Source organism: Protopterus annectens, chromosome 1.part0 (assembly GCF_019279795.1).
Source record: "Protopterus annectens isolate FY-2018-M chromosome 1.part0, PAN1.0, whole genome shotgun sequence".
Lineage (NCBI taxonomy): Eukaryota > Metazoa > Chordata > Ceratodontiformes > Protopteridae > Protopterus > Protopterus annectens.
This window is the reverse complement of record NC_056725.1, coordinates 406663276-406689507: the sequence shown is the minus strand read 5'-3', so window position 1 is coordinate 406689507 and position 26232 is coordinate 406663276. Positions and strand designations below refer to the sequence as shown.

General features: G+C 36.9%; 1 protein-coding gene across 1 annotated transcript in view; it reads right to left on the bottom strand.

Moving 5' to 3' along the window:
- The window catches only part of GNMT (glycine N-methyltransferase), a 252808-nt gene that overhangs the window by 32026 nt on the left and 194550 nt on the right, over window positions 1-26232 (bottom strand). Inside the window, exon 4 of the mRNA XM_044060275.1 lies at window positions 1038-1180. Coding sequence (XP_043916210.1) covers window positions 1038-1180 — 143 coding nt within the window. The remainder of the gene's footprint in view (window positions 1-1037; window positions 1181-26232) is intronic.

Below are 26232 nucleotides of genomic sequence, written 5' to 3'. Positions count from 1 at the left end.
TGGGATGCCCCTTGGCTAGTGTAAAGGTGGGCAAAGCAAGTTTAGCTATAAAGGAAAATGATGTCAGGGATGAGTGGGAATGGGTGTAGGGTAAGGCAGCAGAGTGAACCTAAGAGCAGCAAGGGCAAACAGAGTGGGTTGAGCCAGAAACTGGACCAGGCCAGCTTCCCAGAAAACAATTTGGAAAACCAAACTCAGTCAATTCCAGGTCAGTGTATCATGGTATCTTCCTAATAACTAGAAATTTTGTTCTACTAATCTAGTACAGTGTTGTGACAAGGACCACTGCTTCTATAGGGAAAACAATACAAATATGGGCTGCAGGTACATAGGTAAAACTTTTATTTTATTTTTATTTTATTTTATTGCATTTGTTTACCAGGAAAGTCTACTGGGCCTAAAAGAGCCCATTTTCAGTGGAGGCCCGGGGAGAAAAGCTCCAACAAGATACAGAAAAAATATAAATATTAATTAGTACAGAAGTAGAAACAGTGTTACAGATAGTAAATATAGTAACATATACAGAGTATATACATAAAAGCAGGAATCTAGTTTGTTTGATTACAGTAATATATACAGACATTTTCCAAGAGAAGGAACGTAGTTTTAAGTAACTGGCCTAGGAGTACAATAGGAAGAGAAATAGGAGGGACCAGTAGTCTGTATGCTTACAGTAAAAGGCTATAGCAAAAATGTCTTCAATGTAGAGGACAGATTAAATACAACTCTAGCATACACTGCAGCCTTCAGTTAAGTGACACAGTGCAAACAACTGTATCCTATTTTTCAATATTTTGGTTGCTTTAGGAAAATAAAGAAAATCCATAATTCTGTAATGTAAGTCCTAGTACTTGTATTCTAGCACATTCTGGAAACTTTCTATTGTAATCTATTTATTGCAGTATTTGCTTTTTTTTAAATCTGTCTTCTTGGCACTGTTATGCTTTTACTTATATTAAGTAAGTTCATATGCAAATATTCTGCTAATACTTCACACTGCTTCACTACTGACATTTTCATGTAATCATATTTCTTACCTTATAGTAAATATTCTTGCCTGTTGGAGCTTGTCCAGTTGCAAGGATGTGGTCATAATTGCGATGGTCAATTATTAAAATTCCACCTGGCTTTACCATACTCGCAATATTTTTCAGAGCCAGTTTCTGGTCACTCTGATCACCTGAAAAAAAAAATATGTTACTTATTTAAAATGGTATAGTGAAACAAGCACAGACACACACACACACACACACACACACACACACACACACACACACACACACACACACACACACACACACACACACGCACGCACGCATGCACATACACACACACACACACACACTGGAATTCTTTGTTATACTGAAGATATAAATCTATATCTATATATCTATATATCTATATGTATATCTATCTATCTATATGTATATCTATCTGTCTATCTATCTATCTATCTATCTATCTATCTATCTATCTATCTATCTATCTATCTATCTATCTATCTATATTTAGGTCCTCAGTCACCCAGTTTATCGATTCCTTCCTTCCATGAGAGAGGACTCACTAACCCATATGTTCTTCTGAGTGGCAGGAGATGGGTGCAAATTGTGGTAGAAATCTGCTGCTCTGAGGGTGTTTTTTTATGATTCAATTTCCAACATCACGGCTTGACTTGCACAACTGCTTGCTAGTGATAGGTGCAGACGTGCAGCCTTCACTTATGTGCCACAATGCAAGCAAAGAATTTGGGTAGTCCTTGGGGAGGATTCTTGGCTCCTTTCCCAGTATGGGTGAGCTAAGAATTTCAATTCAGTTCCTACCTCCCCACACAAGCTTGCTCCACTATTTGAGCTACTAGTCAAGCACAGGTTGTCTTGATCAAAAGTCAGGGATTTACCCTCTTTGCCAAAAGAGCTGGTTTTATTATTTTTCTTTAGTAATGTTGCCTATATAAAGCATTGTTAAATAAAATAAATTATTTTATTTGCACATATCTTATTGAGAATTATATCTGCAGTCAGTTAAGCAAATAATCCATTCAATTTTGAATCTTTACCTAATGTTTAATTATGCATGGCTCAGTATAACATAGTATCATAGTCTCATAGCAAACTGGGATTGGTTTAAATATTCTCATATCCTACAAGCTATATTTTAATATTGTTTACTTTGTGATCCATCAAAATAAATAGCAACTTATGTTGAATTCTGCTTTCATCAGAAGGATTTACCAAAGCAGAAAGCATCCAAAGAACATGGTGACAGGAAGTGTGGAATAGTTTAACACTACTATACACAACAATAAGGTGGCTTTTTATATCAGGAATAAAAGACACATAAAAGGGCATATGTGAGAGCATGCACTAAGGACAGTTTGATTTGCTGTCTGTGAACAAGTATTATTACAAATCAGGTATATCTGGCAATTCTAACACCACAGTATCAAAACCTATCAAATGTCCACTTGTGGAGATCTGGGATTGTTACGGTATCGCAAGCTTTAATTATCGAAAGTTACTCTGTAGTTGTAGCTGCTGATCTCAGTAAACCTCACTTCAATATGGTGGGATAACATGGGCTGTTGAACGGATGAGTTTCAGATCACTGTCAAGAAATTAGCAGAATTAAGCCAAGTAGTCTTATAAAATACCTTTGACAACAACCCATGAAGATAGCATCACTTGTCTGCAATCAGCAAGACAGAAATGATGAGTCATGTATGAGTAATACTTTGTCACTGTGCAGATCATTATTGTACTGTCAATGATTTTGTGCACAAACCCAAGTGCTGGTACTATTATGAAATTCTAGACTAGGAATCCCATAACTGCATTTGAAGATGTCCGATGAGCATGTTTAAGCAGTTGCTAAAATCAATGTGTATCGTAGTAAAAAAAGCAGTCTACCTCACAACGGTAAGAAACTACAACCTGGGTAACATACTTAGCTTTGTTTTAATGATATAAGTCAGAGATCTGGAATAAGGAAGTTATCTGACAGCTGTGTGGGTCTATTCAAACGTGAATACCATATTTAATAATTAGACAAAAGAATGGCGAGCTTAACTAAAAACATTCTACAGTACTGAAGTTAAACTTCAAATGTATTATGGTGCTTAATGTGGGTAAAAAACAAACATAAGCATAATGCAGCAGAACGAATGATTTAAAATAAAACAGTGACTCAAAAGGAATCATGGCATTCTCTCTCCCAGTCCCTCAATGAATGGGGCACAGAGATATATTGCTGCTGTAAGATGCTGTCAACAGTAGCTGCAAAGAATACACAGAATACCAGTGCAGTATTGGTAAGAGGGTACCAACCAGGGCAAAAGGCACCAGACTGCTCAACAGAGTGTACGTGACCTGCTACTACTGAAGTCTTATACTGGAGAAGTGCTGATCTGCATGGCCCTGTCACAGATAAAGTATGTCCTCCACAGACATGGATGTGTATGGAAAAACATGCAGGAAAATATAGGCTTACTATACCTTACGTAAATACTGTCTGACCTCCGAAGAACAGTCTGCACCCGAGGGCAAATGCACTGAGAAATGCAAGTCTTGTGTGTTACACCTGTCAGTAACACGAGTTTCTGCAGCTTATCTTCCATGGAAAATGGTTCTCTTAAGGTTGAGGCTATTCTCATAACTAATAACCACATGTCTTTTTACCATATTATCTTTTCTCCTTTTGTGAGAGCAACAGAAGCCACTGAAGGCTAAGGATTGGAAGACATAGAGCTAAAACGATCAGAAAAATAGATGGCACTGCATTCTGTTGCTTAGTAACTCAGAGAAAGAATGTTTGTTTTGGCCAATTGAGCATCTGAAACATTCCAATATTTATGTAATGTATAGTAAGCCAACATTCCAACATTTATATAATAAACAGTAAGCCAATATTCCAAAATTTATATAATGTATAGCATGCCAATTCCAACATTTATTTAAGATATAATAAACTAATATTCCAAGATTAATTTAAGGTGTAGTAATCCAATATTCCAACCATTATATAACGTACTGCAAACCAATATTCAGCATCCTTCTGTTTTTAGTGACACTGTGACAGGTATTCAGCTGCACTCCCTGCAATTTAGTGAAGAAAAGCCAACTCAGAATGAAGTGCCTCAACAATATAATAATAAATCCAGTAAGACAAATGATTCAAGGCAGCAACAAAGTAGTGGAAGATTAGAAAAAATACTTTAATTCAAAACTTCAGATAAAATAACTCAGTAAGCTCTTGCGCATTCACATTGAATGCTTCATCAGACATATGGAAAAGCACCATTATTCTCCATTTAAATATACCCTCCCTCTCTCTGATGGGATATAATTAAATAATCAGTTATTGAAAAATTCCTGAAATATAAAACCATCTTAAAAGTATGTTTAAGAAAGATGTATATAGGAATTTAAGTTCAATGCTGAATATCCACTTATACAAATACTTCTAATGTTTATAAAATCATAAGTTCATAGGTAAGTAGTAGGCTATCTGCCCGAGAGCATTTATAAGCCTAGCCAGAATGTGTTGGCTTTCGTCACCCCCTTAGACTAGTTCCCTGTGCCTCGGTCCAGCAGAGCCATTAGTTCCCTGTGCCTCTGTCCAGCAGAGCCACTGCAGTGATCCCAGGGGTAAATTTTCTGTTTCCCATCCACTCGTCAAGGTTTCTCTTGAAGAGTGTTAGTGAGGGGCTCTGCCTAATGTAGATTGGAATCCTGTTCCAAAGCATGGGGACTCTCTGGGACAGGAATCTATCCCTCCAGCACATCCTATTTATTGTTGTGGTGAGGTTTATATCCCTAGAGCGTGAGGCACTTGGGGATTTTTTTTTTTTTTAGGTGGAGCATGTCCATCAATTCTGGGTTGGACATGGCCTTGTATGTCAGGCAGAGATCACCTCTGAGTAAGCGGTATGCAACCGAGTACAGCTGGAGTTTCTTCATTCAGGCAGCATATGGCATATATTTGAGGTCAGTAATCCTCTTGGTGAGGTACTTCTGGGGTCTTTCCAGCTGTTGCAGGTGTCTTGTAAGGTACATCTCAAATGGGGCGTTGTACTCTATGATGGATCTGATGAGTGATGAGTAGAGGGTCACAATAACGTCTTTTGTTCTAGATGCAAACCCTTTTGTGATTAGGTGGGCCAGATTGAAGGATTTTCTAACCACCTTGGCAATATGGTTATCATAGGATAGATTACTATCCACTTGGGACCCCAGATCCCTTATTACATTTTCAGTATTTAGTGGACTACCACTTATGTGGCAGTTCGCGGGTACTTTGCTTTTTCCAAAGGGGATGACTTTGCACTTTTTGGCATTTAGCCTGAGACCATTATTTTGACACCAGGTATCCATCTCAGTGAGACCCTTCTGGAGGATGTCTGTATCAGCTGGAGAGTCAATTATGGCCCCCAGTTTGCAGTCATCTGCGAACTTGGTCAGACATAGTCCTCCTGTGCTTGCCTGTACCTCTGAGAAGTATATACTAAACAGGAGGGGTCCCATGGCTGAGCCCTGGGGGACACCACTTGTAACTGGTTTAGAGTCATACCTAGAGCCTGCAACTCTCACCGTGTGAGTTCTATCCATGAGCCAATTGGCAACCCATCTTGTAATGTAGTGGTTTATGTTCAGGCTGGTGAGCTTGTCTAAAATACCAGAATGGGGAATGGTGTCGAAAGCCTTTGTGAGGTCTAGGTAAGCTGTGTGGACCTCCTTCCCCTCATCTAAAGCCTTGATAACTGTCTCAAAGAAGTCCCCCAGGTTTAGGAGGCATGATCTGCTCTTAACAAAGCCAAACTGGGTAGGGTCCAATGTTTGAAGGTTCCCAATGTCTCTGTTAATTAATTCCATGATGATGCGCTCCATAGCAATAGCAAGCTGAAAACAGGCTCTGTGGAACCTAGTCAGACTTTCCCAGTCAACAAATGTTAAATAAATAAATAAAGAAATAAAAAATAAATAGCCTTGCAGACCAGGCTAGTCAGGCTTATAGGGAGATAGTTCCCCTGGGTCCACTGTGGCTCCACCTTTGTGGAGCGGGATAACTGTTGCTGTGTGCCACTCTATGGGTACATAGCCTGTAGAGAGGCTGAATTTGAACAGTGTGTTTACGTGAGGGGTTAGTTAATTTTGGAACTCATATAAGACACAGCCTGGGACACCGTCTGGTCCCATTGAATCTGTATTTTTGGCTTTGGATACGGCTGTTTTAACCTGTGTGTCAGTGATTTCTGGGGCACTACATTCTTCTGGTATGGTTATGAGTCCTTTAGAGGGTGAGAGGGGGGTGAAGTTTGCACTAAACCTGTCTGCCAGAATGTTGGCAATATCAGTTGGTTCAGTGTATTTTGTGCCATTCTGCACTAACTCAGAGCAGATCTGAGAGTCTCCTCTTAGGTTCTTGGCATAGCTAAAGAACGCTTTGTGATTATCTTTGGAGTCTGTGGCAATTTTTCTTTTGAAGCTAGCCTTGGATGATTTTATGAGGGATCGCAGTTTCTTGCTGATACTGATCAGGGATGTCTTTCCTTCTTGGGATTTTACTCTTTTCTGCACTAGTTTCCTCCTTCTATTGTACAGCTTGTTTATGGCAGGGGTCCACCAGGCTGGTTTGCTTTTCTTGGAGGAGTGAGTCTTGGTTTTGCTTGGGATAGCACGATCCATGCATTCTTGCAGGTGCTCATAGAGTGCCTTTGTAAGGGATTCAGCAGCTTGGACAGTGTTATCCTTCAGCATGGGTGCTTTGAAACTTTCCACCTCGGTCTTAAGTAACGTGAAGTTTGCTTTTGAAAAGTTTTTCATGGTGGTTTCCTTGATTGGGGGTGGGGGCGGAATGTGGATATCCAGAGTGATTAGTCTATGGTCTGATCTAACCAGTGAGGGTTTGACTTCCGGTGTAGAACATTGGTCGCCCATGTTGGTGATGACCAGGTCCAATATGTTTGTCACCTCTGGTGGGGGTGTTGACAAGTTGATCCAGGGCATTTGAGTTTATAAATTCTAGGAAGTGTTGGGCAAGGGAGTTAGTACTTGAGTAGTTCTCCCAGTTAATGTTTGGGTAATTGAAATCACTCAATATTAGGGTGTTTGTTAGGACCTTCATATTTTCCAGTGTCTCCAGAAATGCGGAATGGGGGTCCTGGGTCATGGTGGGTGATCTGTAGCAAGCTACAATTTGAATTGCAGTTTTGCCCATTGTTAGTTGCACATGGATGATCACTGAGGCATTGTGCTGTGCCACTAACCTGGAGGTGTGGGTATCCTTGATGAATATGGATACATCCCCATCTTTTGTGTTTTGGTCCAGGTTCTGTGGCTGAAAAGTATGGTATGAGTTATAGCCTGGTAGTGCTGGGGTGCTCTCTGGAGCCTTAAACCAGGTTTCTGTTACTTCACAGATATCGATGTTCTCCATACTGAGGAGTGCCTCAAGTGCATGCATTTTGAGGTTTAGACTTCTGGCGTTGAGTAGCATTACCCTCAGTTTTTGGTTACTTGTGCTATTTACAGTGGTGGGTTTGTCTTTTGAGCCTTGCCTAAAAAAGGCACTATGAGGGCGGCAAATGCCTTGGCCAGTATTCGAAAGCCTAAGGGTGACAGGTGCAAGCCACCTCTTGCGAAGCAACGTGGCTTATCGAGCATGTCATCCCAGGTGGACAGATACTAGATCCCCTTTGAATGACACCAGAAACTTAGCCAATTGTTGAAATTGATATTTTTTTCTTTATACTGTGGAATCATTCTTAGTGAGGGCAGGATGCTACTCAGGGTCAGGGTCATACCGGCCTGGGCTACATGATCAGAGAGCTCTTCCATTTCTCTTTTCATGTAGTCCAGGGAGGTACGTCTCAGGTCATTTGCACCAACATTGACAATGACAGAGTCATATTTGTACTTGTTCTGGAGTGACTTGAGTGCTTGTGTTTTGTGGCGGATCCTAGCGCCTGACAAGCAGCTAACTGTAACCTTCTCCTTGTCCAGCCTAGTTAGTGGGACATCAGTGTGCCTGACTATAATCACCTATTACTAGTGTGTTGGGTATGTTATTTTATCTTAAGGGCTGTGTTTGCATGGCACACTGATTATGTGAAGTATCATGGTTTGTGATGGGGTGTGGAGGTTGCTTGGGTGTCTGCTTTGGAGGTCTCTGTTGCTTTTGCAGATTTTTATTTAGAGCCCCGAGTAAATCAAAACTGAAATCTCTATATGATTCTGTAATTCCTCATGCAACATAACATTTTGCTAATGAAGTAATTAGGAATAAAACATTAATTTCATAATTATAAACATTGTTTACAGCCATATATTCAGAGGTACTTATTCATAAAAAACATAAAATTATCTCTGAAAATGCATATAACTTCCACTGAATACCCACTGGGTGGCAACATTCTTTATTGCAAACAGTAAAACAACTATTAACCAAAACCAGCAGAAGTAGCTGTCATTAAAGTAATAAATACTAAAAGTTATAACATTCTTTATCTAATGTTTCAATGGTTTGTCAACAAGAAAGGGCTTTAAAGAAATCCTGTTGTTTAATCCTGGAAATGTATCTGATTGTAATCTAAGAATCCATTTAATTTCTTGTTTCTCTGTATGATTTTTTATATTTTCAAGCCTAGCGGTTCTATTCACTAGCTCAATCACTAAAAAATTGAACTTGTGAAACAGATCATTCATAATTATATGTTTGGCTAGTGCATTATTTTCGTCTTCTCTGCTCACTGCATAGAAATGCTCCCTCACTCTTTTTCTCAAAGTTTTTTTGGTTTTACCAATATAGGAGACTGTGCATTTAACACATTTAGCCAAATATACTAAATTTCGAGATTTACAATCTGCATTCTGGACAAAAAATATATATTTTCTCTGTGACTGGATGAGTAAACTTACTGATGTTCACCATAAAGTCACATTGATTACAACCTCGGCATGCAAAGGTCCCTTTCCTATCAGACTGTACTCTAACATTGTCACTATTTTCATAGCAAAGTAATCTTTTAAGTGATTTGGTGTTCCTATAGGTATATGATGGAGTATCTCCTATAATATTAGCAATTTTCTCATCTACTGTAAAAATCATCCAGTTTTTTCTAATAATATCCTGTACTCATTTGTTGTTATTAGAGAAAGGTGTTATAACTCTCTGCTTCCTCCTTTGCTCGTGCTTCCTGATATCATTGCTTGTACTTTCTTCATCACCTTTCCTCATAAAGAATGGCTTCCCTTTCATATCCCTATCAGTAGCCTGGCTCAAAGCCTTGCACTCATCCTTCTTATAGCCCCTGTTTAGAAACTCTATTTTTAATTTATTAATTGTTTCCTGTAGAATGGTATCCTGAGTTGTTAATCTAGAGGCCTTTAAGGCCTGATTTTTTTATAACATTCCTATATATGTGTGAGTGATGCATACTATTACAATGTAATAAATAGTTTTTCCTACAATTCTTTCTATACATACACATATCTATCCTATCATCTTTCTTCAAAATCGTAACATCTAGAAAATGTATACTCTCAGTGGACCAATTTCCTGTGAACTTTAAAAAGTCTGTTGTTTCATTAATAAAAATGATGAATCTTTCAAGGCTTTCCACTGGCCCACCCCAAACGAGAAAGACATCATCCACAAAATGCTTGTAATATTTTATAAACTGTGCATATTCCAAATTGTTCTTAACAAAATTAACCTCTCAATACGCCATTACAATATTGGCGTATGAGTTAGCACAAGGGGTGCCCATGGCAACGCCTGTAGTTTGCAAATAATACTTATTATTATAGGTGAACACATTATTGTTAAGTATTAAATCAAATAACATTGTGCACCTTATTATTATTTCATTGGAGATACCTTTCATAGCTAGAAACCACCTAACAAAATCTAGGCCTATCTCGGGTATAGCCGTAAAAAGTCATGTTACTTCAAGTGTCACTAACAGCACTGTAGATTTATATTCCTCAGGTAACGCATATTTAGATAAACTTTCAAGGAAATGTTGTGTATCTATAATCACATTAGATACAGAATGTACAGAAACATTAGATAAAGAATGTTATAACTTTTAGTATTTATTACTTTAATGACAGCTATTTCTGCAGGTTTTGGTTAATAGTTGTTTTGCTGTTCATAGTAATAAATGTTGCCACCCAGAGGGTATTCAGTGGAAGTTATATGCATTTTCAGAGATCATTTTATGTTTTTTATGTGTAAGTACCTCTGAATATATGGCTGTAAACAATGTTTATAATTATGTAATTAATGTTTTATTCCTAATTACTTCATTAGCAAAATGTTATCTTGCATGAGGAATTACAGAATCATATAAAAATTTGAGTTTTGATTTTATAAGCATTAGAGTTATTTGTATAAGTAGATATTCAGCGTTGAACTTAAATTCCTATACATCTTTCTTAAACATACTTTTTAAGATGGTTTTATATTTCCGAAATTTTTCGATAATTGATTATTTAATGGCATCCGATCAGAGAGAGGGAAGGTGTAGTTAAATGAAGAATAATTGTGCTTTTCCATATGTCTGATGAAGCATTCAATGTGAATGTGAAAGCACTTACTGAGTTATTTTATCTGAAGTTTCGAATTAAAGTATTTTCTCTAGTTGTCCGCTGCTTTGTTGCTGCCTTGAATAGTTTGTCTTACTCCCTGCAATTTTCTTTGGTTTGACATGTTGCCTTTTGCCTCTTTGCTGTGGAGCAAGATAATTGAAAACCAAATCAGAGAAGTCCAGACAATACATAATCTAATAAATAAAATACTAACAGTAAACACCCACACACAGCATAAAAGTACAAAGTTATGAAATAAAAATTGGACTAATATTAAAGCAAAGCAATTATAAAACAGAAATACATGTTATTGTTTTGTTGTAGGGTAGTAAACTAGTCAAGAAAGGAAGTCCAAAGAAGTTGGATGAGAAAAATTGATAAAGCAAAAACAAAAACAAATTCATAAAACTCAGTATCATAAATGATATTGAAGACAATATAGCCAAAAACAGAGTGAGACTATAGCTCTGCTAGTGATAGGTGAACACATGCGGCCTTCATTTATGTGCCTCATAGAACTGTGATGCACAGAACATGAAGTATGACACACTTTACTCTAAAAAATTCAAAATGGGGGCCACTAAGCTGTGCAAAGCCAGTTTCCATATGTGGAATTTTTGCAACTTTACTGAAAGCCAGTTTGCAATGTCACTGTAAACACACACACACACACACACACACACACACACACACACACACACACACACACACACACACACACACACACACACACATATTCGGAGGTATGGGGTGTCTATTCCCACATACTTTGAGGTTCACTGAAAGTGGTTTTCAGTGATTTAATTTAATTGCACTTACTGAAAATGTCTTCAGTGAACTGATATGTATTCTTACTGATGGATGTATTAAACCCATGAAGTTGATTTGTTGTTTTACTATGAGTTTCACTTTTTTTGTTGAATTAATGGGGTAAGGTATTAATAATTTTTAAAATCCATTACCATACAGCAAGAAGATTAGGGGTTCTTTTATCATTTAATTGCATAGTCAGAATGAAAGCACTGCTAAAATAGTATGATTCATATTATACAGGTTTATAAAATTATCTATATTTTTTTTATATACAGATGAAACACTTTCATATTCTCTGGCATACCTTGTGGTCTGTCATTAAAGCTTTAGTTACTATCAGCAGAGGTTACAAAGAAGGAGGTTACAATGGTATAATACAGTCATTTTAATCAGCATTGAGTTTAATTTGTTTTGGGAGCATCCAGTTAAGAAAGGTTACTACAAGGTGTGTACAAAGTAACCTTCTGATTCAGAGACATCCCTTCCACGGTGCTGCAACACAAAGATAAGCGTGACATGCTGGGTATCCCCAGAGCTATGGTAAATGCAAGTGAGGCAGTCCAGGGGAGAGGCACATGCTAATAATCCATGTGCTTTTCCCTGAAACTGTCCATGGTAAGGCATTTATGCAGCAAAATAATTCAGAGAATCACTCGCATAAAGTAGCAAGGTCACTCCTAGCAACTTGCGATAATGAACACGGTCAAAAGGCTGTGTTCATCCATCACTGTAGGGGTAATTGCTGGGAATTCTAGTAGACAGATAGTTTTTGGGTATGTGTGTGTCAGAGTGCATGTGGTATGCAAGAGACTGCATGTATGTGTAGTGTGCAAGTGTGTGTCTGCCTGAGAGGTAGCAATAAGGGGGTTGGATGTGTGTATGGGTGAATGGGAGAGTGTGTGCATGAATGCCATCAGGTGAGGAGGTGTGTGTGTGTGTGCATGTGCGTGTGTGTGTGTGTGTGTGTGTGTGTGTGTGTGTGTGTGTGTGTGTGTCTGTATGTATGTGTGTGTGTGTCTGTGTGTCTGTGTGTGTGTGTGTGTGTGTGTGTGTGTGTGTGTGTGTGTGTGTATGGAATACATTTGTGCATGTATATGAGTGTATATGTGTGTATGCATATGTGTGTGTGTGCGCGCATGGAATGAATCTGTGAATGTACATATGTGTGTATGTGTATGTGTGTCTGTGTGCATGGAATGAATTTGTGCATGTATATATTTTCGTGTGCACATGTGGAATTAATTTTATACATGTATATATGTGTATGTTTGTGACTGCATGTGTGTGTGTGTGTGTGTGTGGGTGTGTGCGTGTAGAATGAATTTGTGCATGTATATGTGTGTGTGTGTGTGTGTGTGTGTGTGTGTGTGTGTGTGTGTGTGTGTATATGTGTGTGTGTGTGTGTGTGTGTGTGTGTGTGTGTGTGTGTGTGTGTGTGTGTGTCGTGGTGGCTGTCATATTTCCATATACCCCTAAGCTAATAAGCAAAATCTGCAAAACTGGGTCATGAGACAATCAGGTATCAGGGATAAATCTAAAGAGGTGAGTCAGGAGAGAACACTAGACACCAGCGATAAGACTATAGACATGGGTCAGTGTGAACACTAGTCATCACTAAAACCCAGGGATAACCTCTCATGCAACACCACTTACAAATAATGGGAATGGGGGAAACAATAGACACCAGAGTTACTTTATATAGTTTGCTTTAAAGGTATTTAATTAGAAAAATAATAAACTTGCTGCATGGAACCACTAGATACCCAGGATACTATTAAATAGCATGCATTAAAGGCAGTAAAAGGGATTCTCAACACTAAACTCTCCCCTCCCTCAGCTCACAGAGGATTTTTGTCCTCTGCACCATTACGAGACACCAGAGATACCACATAAAAAAGAGTTAACAAACAAGCAAACAAACAAACAAAAAAGCCAACTACAAGGTGGGGGAAATGGTGAGTAAAAGGATTCAAGCCTTGCATCCTTCCCATAGTAAATCTCAGCACTAACCACAGCACAATCTTATCAGATAATGCAATGGGATTTTTATTAAATGTATATTAAATATCTGAGGCATTATTCCATGCCTGCAACAGTTTGTAATATTTGAGAGGAAAGGACAGGGAACAGCAGACATACCTTTCAACCATATAGAGCAAGACAGGACAAAATCAAGGGTGGATTTAAATTATGTCTCCTACGCACTTATAAAGTTGCTAGCCTATCCACTTTTGCACTTCCATGGATTTACTGAATAATATGAAGTGTGCAACTTTAATGTTTGGCATTAATGATTCATTGAAATTACGCATGATTGACAAGGGCAGGAAAAAGCAGACATTGGGGATGTTTTGATAACACAGGAACAGTTATGGTATGTGATCTTTTTTTTTTTTTTTTTGCAGAGGGGGCTGTGCAACCATACCTCCTGCTAATCATAGCACTCTTGACATCCCAATATAGTGCAGAAAGGGCCAATTCCCTAATACCCACTGTAATGCTATCACACCCTGCAAGTTTCCCATTTCTCTGTGTATGTTAGCATTTCTGACTTTGACATTTAGGGATCGATGTTATGACTCTCGGCTTTTATGTCCATCAATATATTGCAGATAGTACAGTGGTGCAGAGGTAACATGTCACCTCACAGCAACAGGTTTTCTAGTTCGATTATTAGCTGGAGTACCTTCTCTGTGGAGTCTGTATGTCATCCCTGCATATATGTGAGTTTGCTCTGGGTGCTCCAGTTTCCTCCCATATCACAAAGACATGCATCTGGAGAATTTCTCCCTAGGCCTCTACTGAAAACTGACTTTGTGCCAAGTCGGACTTTCCTAGTAAAAAAATGTTAATAAAATAAAATAGATAAATTGCTATCTACTCACTGAATGCATTCATTTGTTTGCACATTTCCATAAGTGTGTGCGGGCATTCATGTTTAAGTTTATGCGTGTGTGTGTGTGTGTGTGTGTGTGTGTGTGTGTGTGTGTGTGTGTGTGTGTGTGTGTGTGTGTGTGCGCGCGCGCGCATGCGCATTATGCATGTGCATATGAGAGGGGCTGTGCTTATGTTTTTGAAGCTAATTCCAGAAAGCATCATTTATCATTGTAGTACTTCTCTGACTTGAGTGATGGCATTCTGCTTTCCCTTTCATCAGTTTAGCTGATTTTTAGCAACAGAGTGTTATTTATGCAATAAGTATCCAAACTGTACTTCTCAAAATCTGTTAAACTCAAGAATATCCTCCGCAATGGCAATTATAAGAAAATAATGGATGCTTAGATGAATGTAACCCTTGTAATGGATGATATTGTTGTAGACATAAACTGACCAACAATGTTTCACAAACTAGATATAAAAGCTACATATTATTAATTAGAGACAGACAAAGAGAGACACATTATAATAGCTGTATCAGTACAGTTGCAATAGACAACTAAAAAATGATGCAAGAAACTGAACACTGGCATCATTGTTTCATCCAGAGTATTTCAGAATGCAGTTCCGCATGTATTACAGTGTAAATAAATACAAAAACATTTCTGCAATGCAATACTTACTTATGGCGAAAGTCAGAAAAACTCATAAAGGCAATCTCATGGCAATTTTTGAAAGACTGATATAATATGGGCTAAGCCTGTACAGAAACAAGTTTGAGACAGATAAATCTAGATCAGAATTATTTGATTTTATCAGCTCTGTTTAGTAGCTGTAATCTACCAGGTACCTAACCCAAGAGAAAACACAGCATTAAGAAGGCTGCCAGGAAGAGCAGACCACTGTGTTTTGTTTATGTCAAATTCTGCAACTACAGTAGAAAAGGTAAGAAACTGAAAAGTCTGTTAAATGGCAATGGAGCAAAGACTATGATCAACAATGACAGAAATGAGAGTTGTTTAACCATGGCCTACTTTAACCCACTTAAAGAAATGAATTTAATAGCAGATGCAAAGTCTTGAGACTAGGCATTGTACTATCACAAAGGTTTGGATGGTGATATAAACTTAACAAATGTGAAAAATGTAGAAAACAACTATTCCCACATAGTAAATGAATGTCTTACTAAAGCATTGAGTTGTGAACAGTTCCAAATGTTGCATATGATTACATCTGTTTAAATTTATTACATATTATAAAGAAATCACATGGAACAAGTAGGTCTACGCCACCTGCTAGGTTTGTGATTACACACACAATGTTTTAAGACTGTACATAAAGGTGTATTTACAGATTCAGATTTAAGCAGGCTTTTGTTGTTTAGTTAAATAGTTAAATCTTAAGTCTTTTTGATATCAAGGAGTTTAGAATACCATGCATGCCTGTCAGAACCTGCTTCTAAGTTTTTTGCAAATTCATTTTCATTACTTCAAGAATGAAGTCTGTCTACCTTAATCTCTGCCTCCTCTTCTTCTTTTGCCTTCAATCATCTCGAATATCAGTATCTTCTGTAGTGACCAGGTTTTCCCATTATGTTGAATTTTAGTTTTACTATCAGGTCTTTTAGTTTTATTTATTTATTTTATTTGTTTATTTTGCATTTATTTACTGGGGTAGTCCACTGGGCCACTATGAGCCCATTTTCATTGGAGGCCCAGGGAGAAAAGCTCTACAATAACATGAACACAGGAGTGTAATTATACAAAATCAGTAAAATTTCAAGAGTATATACAACAAAGGTAACATATTTGACAATTGGTTGAATTACTGGTAAAGTAACAACATGACAAAAATAAAGAACAAACAAGGTAAATAGAGTGACATTACATAGATGTTTCTGGAATTAGAACAGCAAGGCTTTTCCCTGGCTTTAATACAAAGTACAAATTGAACATTAGGATCAGCAAAAAAAAATCCAGTTAGGTTTTTTGAGAGTAGGAGACAAGGAGCTGGTGCAATTCCCAATAGAAAACAGGTAGTGTTTCAGAGAAGTTTTGAAAGAGGCAAGATGCTGGGTAGGCCTAATAGTTAATGGTGGGAGATTCCAATTTTTGGCTACAGAACAAGTTGGCAGGTTTGGTTTCTGTACCAGCAAGAGGTGCTGATATCTGGATCTGAGAGGCCTCCTAGGATGGTAGTAACTGAATAGCAAGCTAACAGCAGGGCAGTCTGATGGCTTATAGATTATTTTGTGTGTGGTAGTTAGTTGCAGGTAGGATGGGTAACATGGTAGTTATAGACAGTTTTGGAGTGGAGAGCGGTACAATGACAGGTAGAGTGTTTAGCATTAGTGGCAAATTTGGTGATTTTGTTATAACATCCCTCAAGTTTAGCTTTTAGGGAGGATTGCAGATTAATAAGTAGATGGGCACCATATACGAGAGAGGGCAGTAGGTATATGGAATCAAGGATTTGTTTTGTGGAGGGGCTTGGTAATTGTATAAGCCTATAGAGGATTAATAGCTTTTGTTGAGTTTTGCTGTGACAGTTGATCTGCTGTGGTGACCCCTAACAGGAGCAGCCAAAAGAAGAAGAAGTTGAGTTTTGCTGATGCTATGATGTATGAAGTCAAATTTCATATGCTTGTCTAGAATTACTCCTAATAGTTTTGTATGCGTAACCACCTTGATTGCTGTGTTGCTTGGAGAAAGTATAGTGAATTGGGTTTTGAGTATGTGGTTTGTCTTCACAGGGGTGAATAATGAGTTTGGTTTTGCTTGGGTTAAGGGATATGTGTTTATTAGACATCCAGGTCTCAGTAGTTGTAAAGGCCAATTTAGTTATTTGCTGTAAATCAGATATGGAATCGATGGAGCATATAATAGTCAAGTCATCTGCATACTGAATAACAGATCCTTGATTTAGTGAAGAATAAAAACTATTAATGAAAATGCTGAATAGGAGAGGTCTAAGTATGGAGCTTTGGGGAACTCCAGTAGAGGTGTTAAGATATGGACCGAGGAAATGTTGCCATTTAACAGCCTGCCTATCTGCTAAGTAGCATGAGAACCAACTGAGAGAGGAGGGGGAAAGGCCGGTCTTAGAGAGTTGGGTTAGAAGTAAGGGGTGAGAGATAGTATCAAATGCTTTGGAGAGGTCTAGAAATAGGAGAAGATGATTTTGACACTATCTTGTGCCCTATTAATTGTATCCATAAAACATAAGAGGGCAGTAGTGGTGCTGTGGCCTGGCCTGAATCCATGTTGTGTTGGAGATAGGATTTGGTTATGAAGTAGATAGCTTAGAATATGAATACGTATACATTTTTCCAAGATCTTTGAGGAAGGAGAGAGAATGGCTGTTGGTCTGAAATTTGACATGTCAGTATTGTTACCACCTTTATGGAGAGGAAGAATGAATGCTTTCTTCCAGATTTTACGGACATATGATTCTTGTATATGTCTATTTAGAAGTATATGTATAGGGTAGGCAATAGCTTTGGCTACTAGTTTTAAGAATTGTATGAGTAGGTTGTAAGGAGTGTTAACTGCAAGGTTTAAGTTTGAGAAGCAGTCTTTTTAGCAGTAGGGATGGCTTTAAAAGAGAACAGAGGTGTAGTTTGGGTAGTCGACTTGTGAGAAGAATGGGTGGGTGAAGAAGTAGTTGGGGAGCAAGAGAATGGTGTTGATGGAGCTGGAGGAATTGTGCTGCTATGTGCTTGGAGAAAAGAAGCAGTGATGTGTGCTATAGTGTCGATAAAATAAAAATTAAAGAGAGTGGCTATTTCTTAAGATGTTTTGTCAGGATGTGGACATGGGTTACAAGAAGCAGGATGTGTGCTATAGTTTCGATAAAATAAAAATTAAAGAGAGTGGCTATTTCTTGAGATGTTTTGTCAGGATGTGGACATGGGTTACAAGAAGCAGTGATGTGTGCTATAGTGTCGATAAAATAAGAATTAAAGAGAGTAGCTATTTCCTGAGATGTTTTGTCAGGATATGGACATGGGTTACAAGAAGCAGTGATGTGTGCTATAGTGTCGATAAAATAAAAATTAAAGAGAGTGGCTATTTCTTGAGATGTTTTGTCAGGATGTGGACATGGGTTACAAGAAGCAGTGATGTGTGCTATAGTGTCAATAAAATAAAAATTAAAGAGAGTAGCTATTTCTTGAGATGTTTTGTCAGGTTGTGGACATGGGTTACAAGAAGCAGTGATGTGTGCTATAGTGTCGATAAAATGAGAATTAAAGAGAGTGGCTATTTCTTGAGATGTTTTGTCAGGATGTGAACATGGGTTACTCTTTATGCCTGGATTTATTAGTGATGTGATAGAATTACAGATTTTTGGGGGGGTTTACTTATGGTTGGTCTGAAGTTTTTAGATAATGGTCTTTTTTGTCTTTGTTAACTATCCTTTTTACCTAGGTTTGATGTTTAAATTTCAGCAGGTCTGGAGGGTTTTTGTTTGTTAGCCATTGTTTCCACATTTTGTCTCTGGCTTTCATAAGTTCCTTAGCGGTCTTAGTCAGCCATGAGGCATGGTTCGTTTTGATTTAATTTAGTAGAGGAGGAGCAAGGCTATTTAGTGTGTGTAGAGATATTGAGTTGAAGTAGCCAACTGCATCATCTAGAGGGAAGGTTTTTAGTGTGCACCACTTAATCTTTTTTAGAGTAGCTGTGAAGATCAATGCATTGAATTTTGTCAGATTCCTTATTTGTTTAGACTGATGTGGCTTTTGAAAGGAGAGGGAAGTTTGGTGAGCAAAGCCAGGGAGGTGGTCATTGAGGGTGTTTGGAGCGTACAGGCAGAAGATATTTTGTTGGGGTCAGTGACTAGAGTCCAATCTAAAATGGATCCCCTAATGTTAATAAATAAATAAATAAATACATAAATAAATACAATAAAATAAAATGTTGTTCCTATTAGGTCTGGTTGGAGAAGTGATAAGCTGAGTGAAACTGAATAGACTGATATTTGAAGATGAAAGGTTATAGCAGAGGTCTAGCCAGTTGATATTTACCTCACCTAGGACAATGGGTTAATTTTTAATATTGTTGGAAATCTAGGCACGGATTTCCTCCAGTAAAGGTATGTTGTTACCAGGGGGATATAGAGACCTATAATACATAGTATTTTACAGTTGTTACCAGGGGGATATAGAGACCTATAATACATAGTATTTTACAGTTGTTACCAGGGGGATATAGAGACCTATAATACATAGCATTTTACAGTTGTTACCAGGGGGGTATAGAGACCTATAATACATAGTATTTTACAGTTGTTACCAGGGGGGTATAGAGACCTATAATACATAGTATTTTACAGTTGTTACCAGGGGGGTATAGAGACCTATAATACATAGTATTTTACAGTTGTTACCAGGTGGATATAGAGACCTATAATACATAGTATTTTACAGTTGTTACCAGGGGGATATAGAGACCTATAATACATAGTATTTTACAGTTGTTACCAGGGGGATATAGAGACCTATAATACATAGTATTTTACAGTTGTTACCAGGGGGATATAGAGACCTATAATACATAGTATTTTACAGTTGTTAGCAGGGGGATATAGAGACCTGTAATACATAGTATTTTACAGTTGTTACCAGGGGGATATAGAGACCTGTAATACATAGTATTTTACAGTTGTTACCAGGGGGATATAGAGACCTGTAATACGTAGTATTTTACAGTTGTTACCAGGGGGATATAGAGACCTGTAATACGTAGTATTTTACAGTTGTTACCAGGGGGATATAGAGACCTAGAATATGTAGTATTTTACAGTTGTTACCAGGGGGATATAGAGACCTAGAATACGTAGTATTTTACAGTTGTTACCAGGGGGATATAGAGACCTATAATACATAGTTTTTTACAGTTGTTACCAGGGGGATATAGAGACCTATAATACATAGTATTTTACAGTTGTTACCAGGGATATAGAGACCTATAATACATAGTATTTTACAGTTGTTACCAGGGGGATATAGAGACCTATAATACATAGTATTTTACAGTTGTTACCAGGGGGATATAGAGACCTATAATACATAGTATTTTACAGTTGTTACCAGGGGGATATAGAGACCTATAATACATAGTATTTTACAGTTGTTAACAGGGGGATATAGAGACCTATAATACATAGTATTTTACAGTTGTTACCAGGGGGATATAGAGACCTATAATACATAGTATTTTACAGTTGTTACCAGGGGGATATAGAGACCTGTAATACATAGTATTTTACAGTTGTTACCAGGGGGATATAGAGACCTGTAATACATAGTATTTTACAGTTGTTACCAGGGGGATATAGAGACCTGTAATACATAGTATTTTACAGTTGTTACCAGGGGGATATAGAGACCTATAATACATAGTATTTTACAGTTGTTACCAGGGATTTTTAAAATAGTTTTTCAGTTAAATTAAATATTCTTTTTTTTTTTTCAAATTTTAAAAAAAAAACAATTTTTTTTGCCCCGATTTAAACCAAAAATGTTTTACCTTTTTGGGGTTTTAAATTTTTAAATTTTGGTTTAAAAAGGGAAAAAGGGGTTAAACGAAAACCCAAAATTTCCCGGGAAAATTTAAAAACTTTTTTTAAAAAAAATTTTTCCTTTAAAAATTCCCTTTTTTTTCCCCAAAAAAATCTTTTTAAGGAACACGGTTTTCCCAAAAAAACCAAACCCAATTTCCCAAAACGTTTTGGTGGACCCCCCCAAAAAAACAAATTCAATAGAAAGGAAATTAAAAAAAAGAAAATAAAAGGGAAGGATCCCGAAATATTTGAAAAATGGGAAATAAAAATTTTGGCCAAGAAAAAATTGCCCGGTGGTAACACAAGGCTTTTTTGTTTGAGGCCTGGGTGGTAATTCCCCCTAGCTCGAAAGTCCAAAAAGCAAAAAAAAAGAAAAAAATTGCCCCAAATTGTACAGGTTAGAAATTTCCCCCCCCAAAAAAAGGGTACATCCCCGAGAGTGTGCCCCTGCATTGTGTGGGAAACCCCCCTTCCAAAAAAAAAACCCCCAAGGGACCCGATTGTGGGCCTTACAGAAAAAAGTAAAAAACAAAAATTGTTTTGCCCTTTAAGATAGCCCAAAATTGCCGTGGTTCCCCCCCAAAAGGGGGCCCCCTTTTAAAAAACCCCCCCCAAAGGGAATTGGTTCAAAAATATGGAAAGGAATTTATGGCCTCTAAATAAAATATTGGGGGGTAAAAAAAATGGGTTCCCCTTTGGGTTTGAAGGGGGAAACTTTTTTAAATTTGGGTTTTTTTAAAAAAGGTTGGGGGGAAAGGGGGTAAACCCCCCCCCTTTTGTAAAACCCATGGGATTTGTAATCAATTAAAAATAAACCCCCTTATAGTATTCAAAAAGGGTAAGGGAAAACCCCCAAATTTGAATTGTGGAGTTAACTAAAAGTTAAAGGGGTCCCAAAGGAGTTGGGACCCCCGTTGGGTTTTTAAATTTTCCGGGGGAAGGCCCCCAAAGGCTGTCTGCCAAGTTGAGGAAACCAAAATGGGGAAACCTCTAGGGAAAAGTTAAAAGGGTTAAAAAAAGAAATGGGGAAAGAAATGAAAAATTATATCTCCCCTTTGGCAAAAAAAAACCCCAAAAAAACCCCGGTGGAATCCATTGTGGAAAAATTGGGGTGGGGAAAGTTGATAGCTTTATTTGAAACCCCTCCAAAATTTAGAAAAAATTTTTTGCCCATAACATGAAGGGGGTTAACAATAGGGGAGGATTTTTTTCTTCCCTTTTAGGCCCCTAATTGGGAAATGCCCCTTTTGGGGGTATTAAGAAGCACAACTGGGGCCCCCGTTAAAAGGGGGAAAGGGTAAAAGATGTACTGCCGGTTAAAAAAACCCCGTCTTCGTGGCATAATGTTAAAAGGCGATTTTGTGGGTATGCCTGTAAGAAAATGGAAGTGAAGAAAAAAAAATTGAGCCCGAGATTTTAGACTGAAAAAAAAGGCATGCTGGAGGGGGAAAACATAAAGGGCTTTCATTAATAAAACCCCCTAGGTTGGCAGAGTTTTTTTTTTTTTTTTTTTTTTTTTTTTTTTTTTTTTTTTTTTTTTTTTTTTTTTTTTTTTTTTTTTTTTTTTTTTTTTTTTTTTTTTTTTTTTTTTTTTTTTTTTTTTTTTTTTTTTTTTTTTTTTTTTTTTTTTTTTTTTTTTTTTTTTTTTTTTTTTTTTTTTTTTTTTTTTTTTTTTTTTTTTTTTTTTTTTTTTTTTTTTTTTTTTTTTTTTTTTTTTTTTTTTTTTTTTTTTTTTTTTTTTTTTTAATATTGTTGGAAATCTAGGCACGGATTTCCTCCAGTAAAGGTATGTTGTTACCAGGGGGATATAGAGACCTATAATACATAGTATTTTACAGTTGTTACCAGGGGGATATAGAGACCTATAATACATAGTATTTTACAGTTGTTACCAGGGGGATATAGAGACCTATAATACATAGTATTTTACAGTTGTTACCAGGGGGAAATAGAGATCTATAATACATAGTATTTTACAGTTGTTACCAGGGGGGTATAGAGACCTATAATACATAGTATTTTACAGTTGTTACCAGGGGGATATAGAGACCTATAATACATAGTATTTTACAGTTGTTACCAGGTGGATATAGAGACCTATAATACATAGTATTTTACAGTTGTTACCAGGGGATATAGAGACCTATAATACATAGTATTTTACAGTTGTTACCAGGGGATATAGAGACCTATAATACATAGTATTTTACAGTTGTTACCAGGGGATATAGAGACCTATAATACATAGTATTTTACAGTTGTTATCAGGGGATATAGAGACCTGTAATACATAGTATTTTACAGTTGTTACCAGGGGGATATAGAGACCTGTAATACATAGTATTTTACAGTTGTTACCAGGGGGATATAGAGACCTGTAATACATAGTATTTTACAGTTGTTACCAGGGGGATATAGAGACCTGTAATACATAGTATTTTACAGTTGTTACCAGGGGGATATAGAGACCTATAATACATAGTATTTTACAGTTGTTACCAGGGGGATATAGAGACCTATAATACATAGTATTTTACAGTTGTTACCAGGGGGATATAGAGACCTATAATACATAGTATTTTACAGTTGTTACCAGGGGGATATAGAGACCTATAATACATAGTATTTTACAGTTGTTACCAGGGGGATATAGAGACCTAGAATACATAGCATTTTACAGTTGTTACCAGGGGGATATAGAGACCTATAATACATAGTATTTTACAGTTGTTACCAGGGGGATATAGAGACCTAGAATAGATAGTATTTTACAGTTGTTACCAGGGAGATATAGAGACCTATAATACATAGTATTTTACAGTTGTTACCAGGGGGATATAGAGACCTAGAATACATAGTATTTTACAGTTGTTACCAGGGGGATATAGAGATCTATAATACATAGTATTTTACAGTTGTTACCAGAGGGATATAGAGATCTATAATACATAGTATTTTACAGTTGTTACCAGGGGGATATAGAGACCTATAATACATAGTATTTTACAGTTGTTACCAGGGGGATATAGAGACCTATAATACATAGTATTTTACAGTTGTTACCAGGGGGATATAGAGAATGATAATACATAGTGTTACCAGGGGGATATAGAGACCTGTAATACATAGTATTTTACAGTTGTTACCAGGGGGATACAGAGACCTATAATACATAGTATTTTACAGTTGTTACCAGGGGGATACAGAGACCTATAATACATAGTATTTTACAGTTGTTACCAGGGGGATATAGAGACCTATAATACACAGTATTTTACAGTTGTTACCAGGAGGATAAAGAGACCTATAATACGCAGTATTTTACAGTTGTTACCAGGGGGATATAGAGACCTATAATACATAGTATTTTACAGTTGTTACCAGGGGGATATAGAGACCTATAATACATAGCATTTTACAGTTGTTACCAGGGGGATATAGAGACCTATAATACATAGCATTTTACAGTTGTTACCAGGGGGATATAGAGACCTATAATACATAGTGTTTTACAGTTGTTACCAGGGGGATATAGAGACCTATAATACATAGTATTTTACAATTGTTACCAGGGGGATATAGAGACCTATAATACATAGTATTTTACATTCATTCTTAGGAAGGAAATGAGGAGTTTGGCATTAGCAAATTGTGGAGTTAACTCTCTATAGCGAACAATGTTGTAGGTGTTAGGAAACAATAGTGCAACACCACCTCCTTTTTTATGGGGTCTAGCTTTTTCCTTCAAAAAGCAAACAATGTTTAATACCATGACTAGATTCATGATATGCAGGGATCTGTGAACCTATGAAAGTAAAATATGCCATTGTTTCCACATTTTCTCTATCTATCTACGTATACGTGATAGCACTAGATAACATTATTATTTTTTGACATTCAGCTTTTTTGCTTTATCTTCATTGATAAGCTTTTCAACTCTTACTCACTTTCAGTCATCAGAGAGCTATTACCTATATATCTGTTGTTAGTTTTTCTCTCAGCAGTTTTGATTCCATTATCAGATTTGTCTAACTCCACATGTTGAGTGATACAGTATATCCAGCATATAAACTGAATATATAGGATGACAGTATTACAATCCTTGTTATATCTCTCTCTCCCAATTTTAAACCAGTTGATTGTTGCTTATTCTATATTCAGGTCTAACTGTTGCTTCTGTTCTGCATACAAATTTAACAGGAGATAAGTAAGGTGACTGAGTATCCCCATTTCTCTAAGAACTTGCCATAGTTTGAAAGGCAGAATGAAGTATTTTTCTGACCCTCCCATGCTTTCTCCATTATTCAATACATGTTGGCAGTCTGATGTCTGGTGCTTCTGCCTCTCTTAAAGCCAGACTGTATATCTGACCATTCTCCTTCCATATTTTGTGGCAGTCTGGCTTGGAGGACCTTCAGCATTTCCTTGCTTATATGTGAAGCAGGTGTAATTGCTTGACAATTTCAGCAGTCTTTAGCATTGCTCCTTTTTTAGAATTGGAATGTGGAATCAACTTCTCCAGTTTAATGGCTAGTGTCATGTTTTCCAAATATGTTGGTAAAATTATAAACAACACAGTAATTAATTAACTTTGTAGGATTTTAAATAATTCATCTGGACTCTATCCCTTCCTATGGCCTTGCTATTAGCAAGGCTTTCAAAAATCCAACTAATTTTATTCTGCAGGATGTCTTGACTATAGATTAGAAAACATACAGTATCTTTGCATGCATCAGTGATGCTGTAATCCTTCCTATGCAGTTGTCCTATGCATTCTTGCAACCACTTCTTAAAATCATCTACTTCTATTAGGTCCCTCGCATCTTTGTCTATTATAATGCCAGTTTTCACATGGATATTCCTGTTAAACTTTGTTGCCACACTTTCTACAGTAAATGTACATTACTAGCCCTTACAGATAGGCTGATCCCCTTACCATATAACATATCAAATTTTACAGTATATGATGTAGAAAGTGACTTATTTTTACAATAAATTTTACTGATAAGAAGTTTTTCTTGAAGCTGAAAACTTACGTGACATTATGGAAGACTGAAGACATAATGCTAAGTGCAACAACAGGGAAACCTTATATCCTAGTGAGACAACTTGTCAACTAAGTCTCACATATGGAACATCTTACATTTAAGATTAACATGAATGATTTATTATTGTAACTATAATGTAAGTAGCTGTTTTTCAAAAGAAATATGGTGCCTTTGATTATCCAGAATGCCTTGTTGGTGTATATAACTGATTACCAAAACCCAAGTTGACATAATTTTGTATGTATGGTCAAAAGGAAAAACAAAGTTGACAGTGAAACTAAAACATCCAAAAACATGATATAAGCTATGTTTTCTTTCAACCCATTTACAACTTTAACATTAGGGTG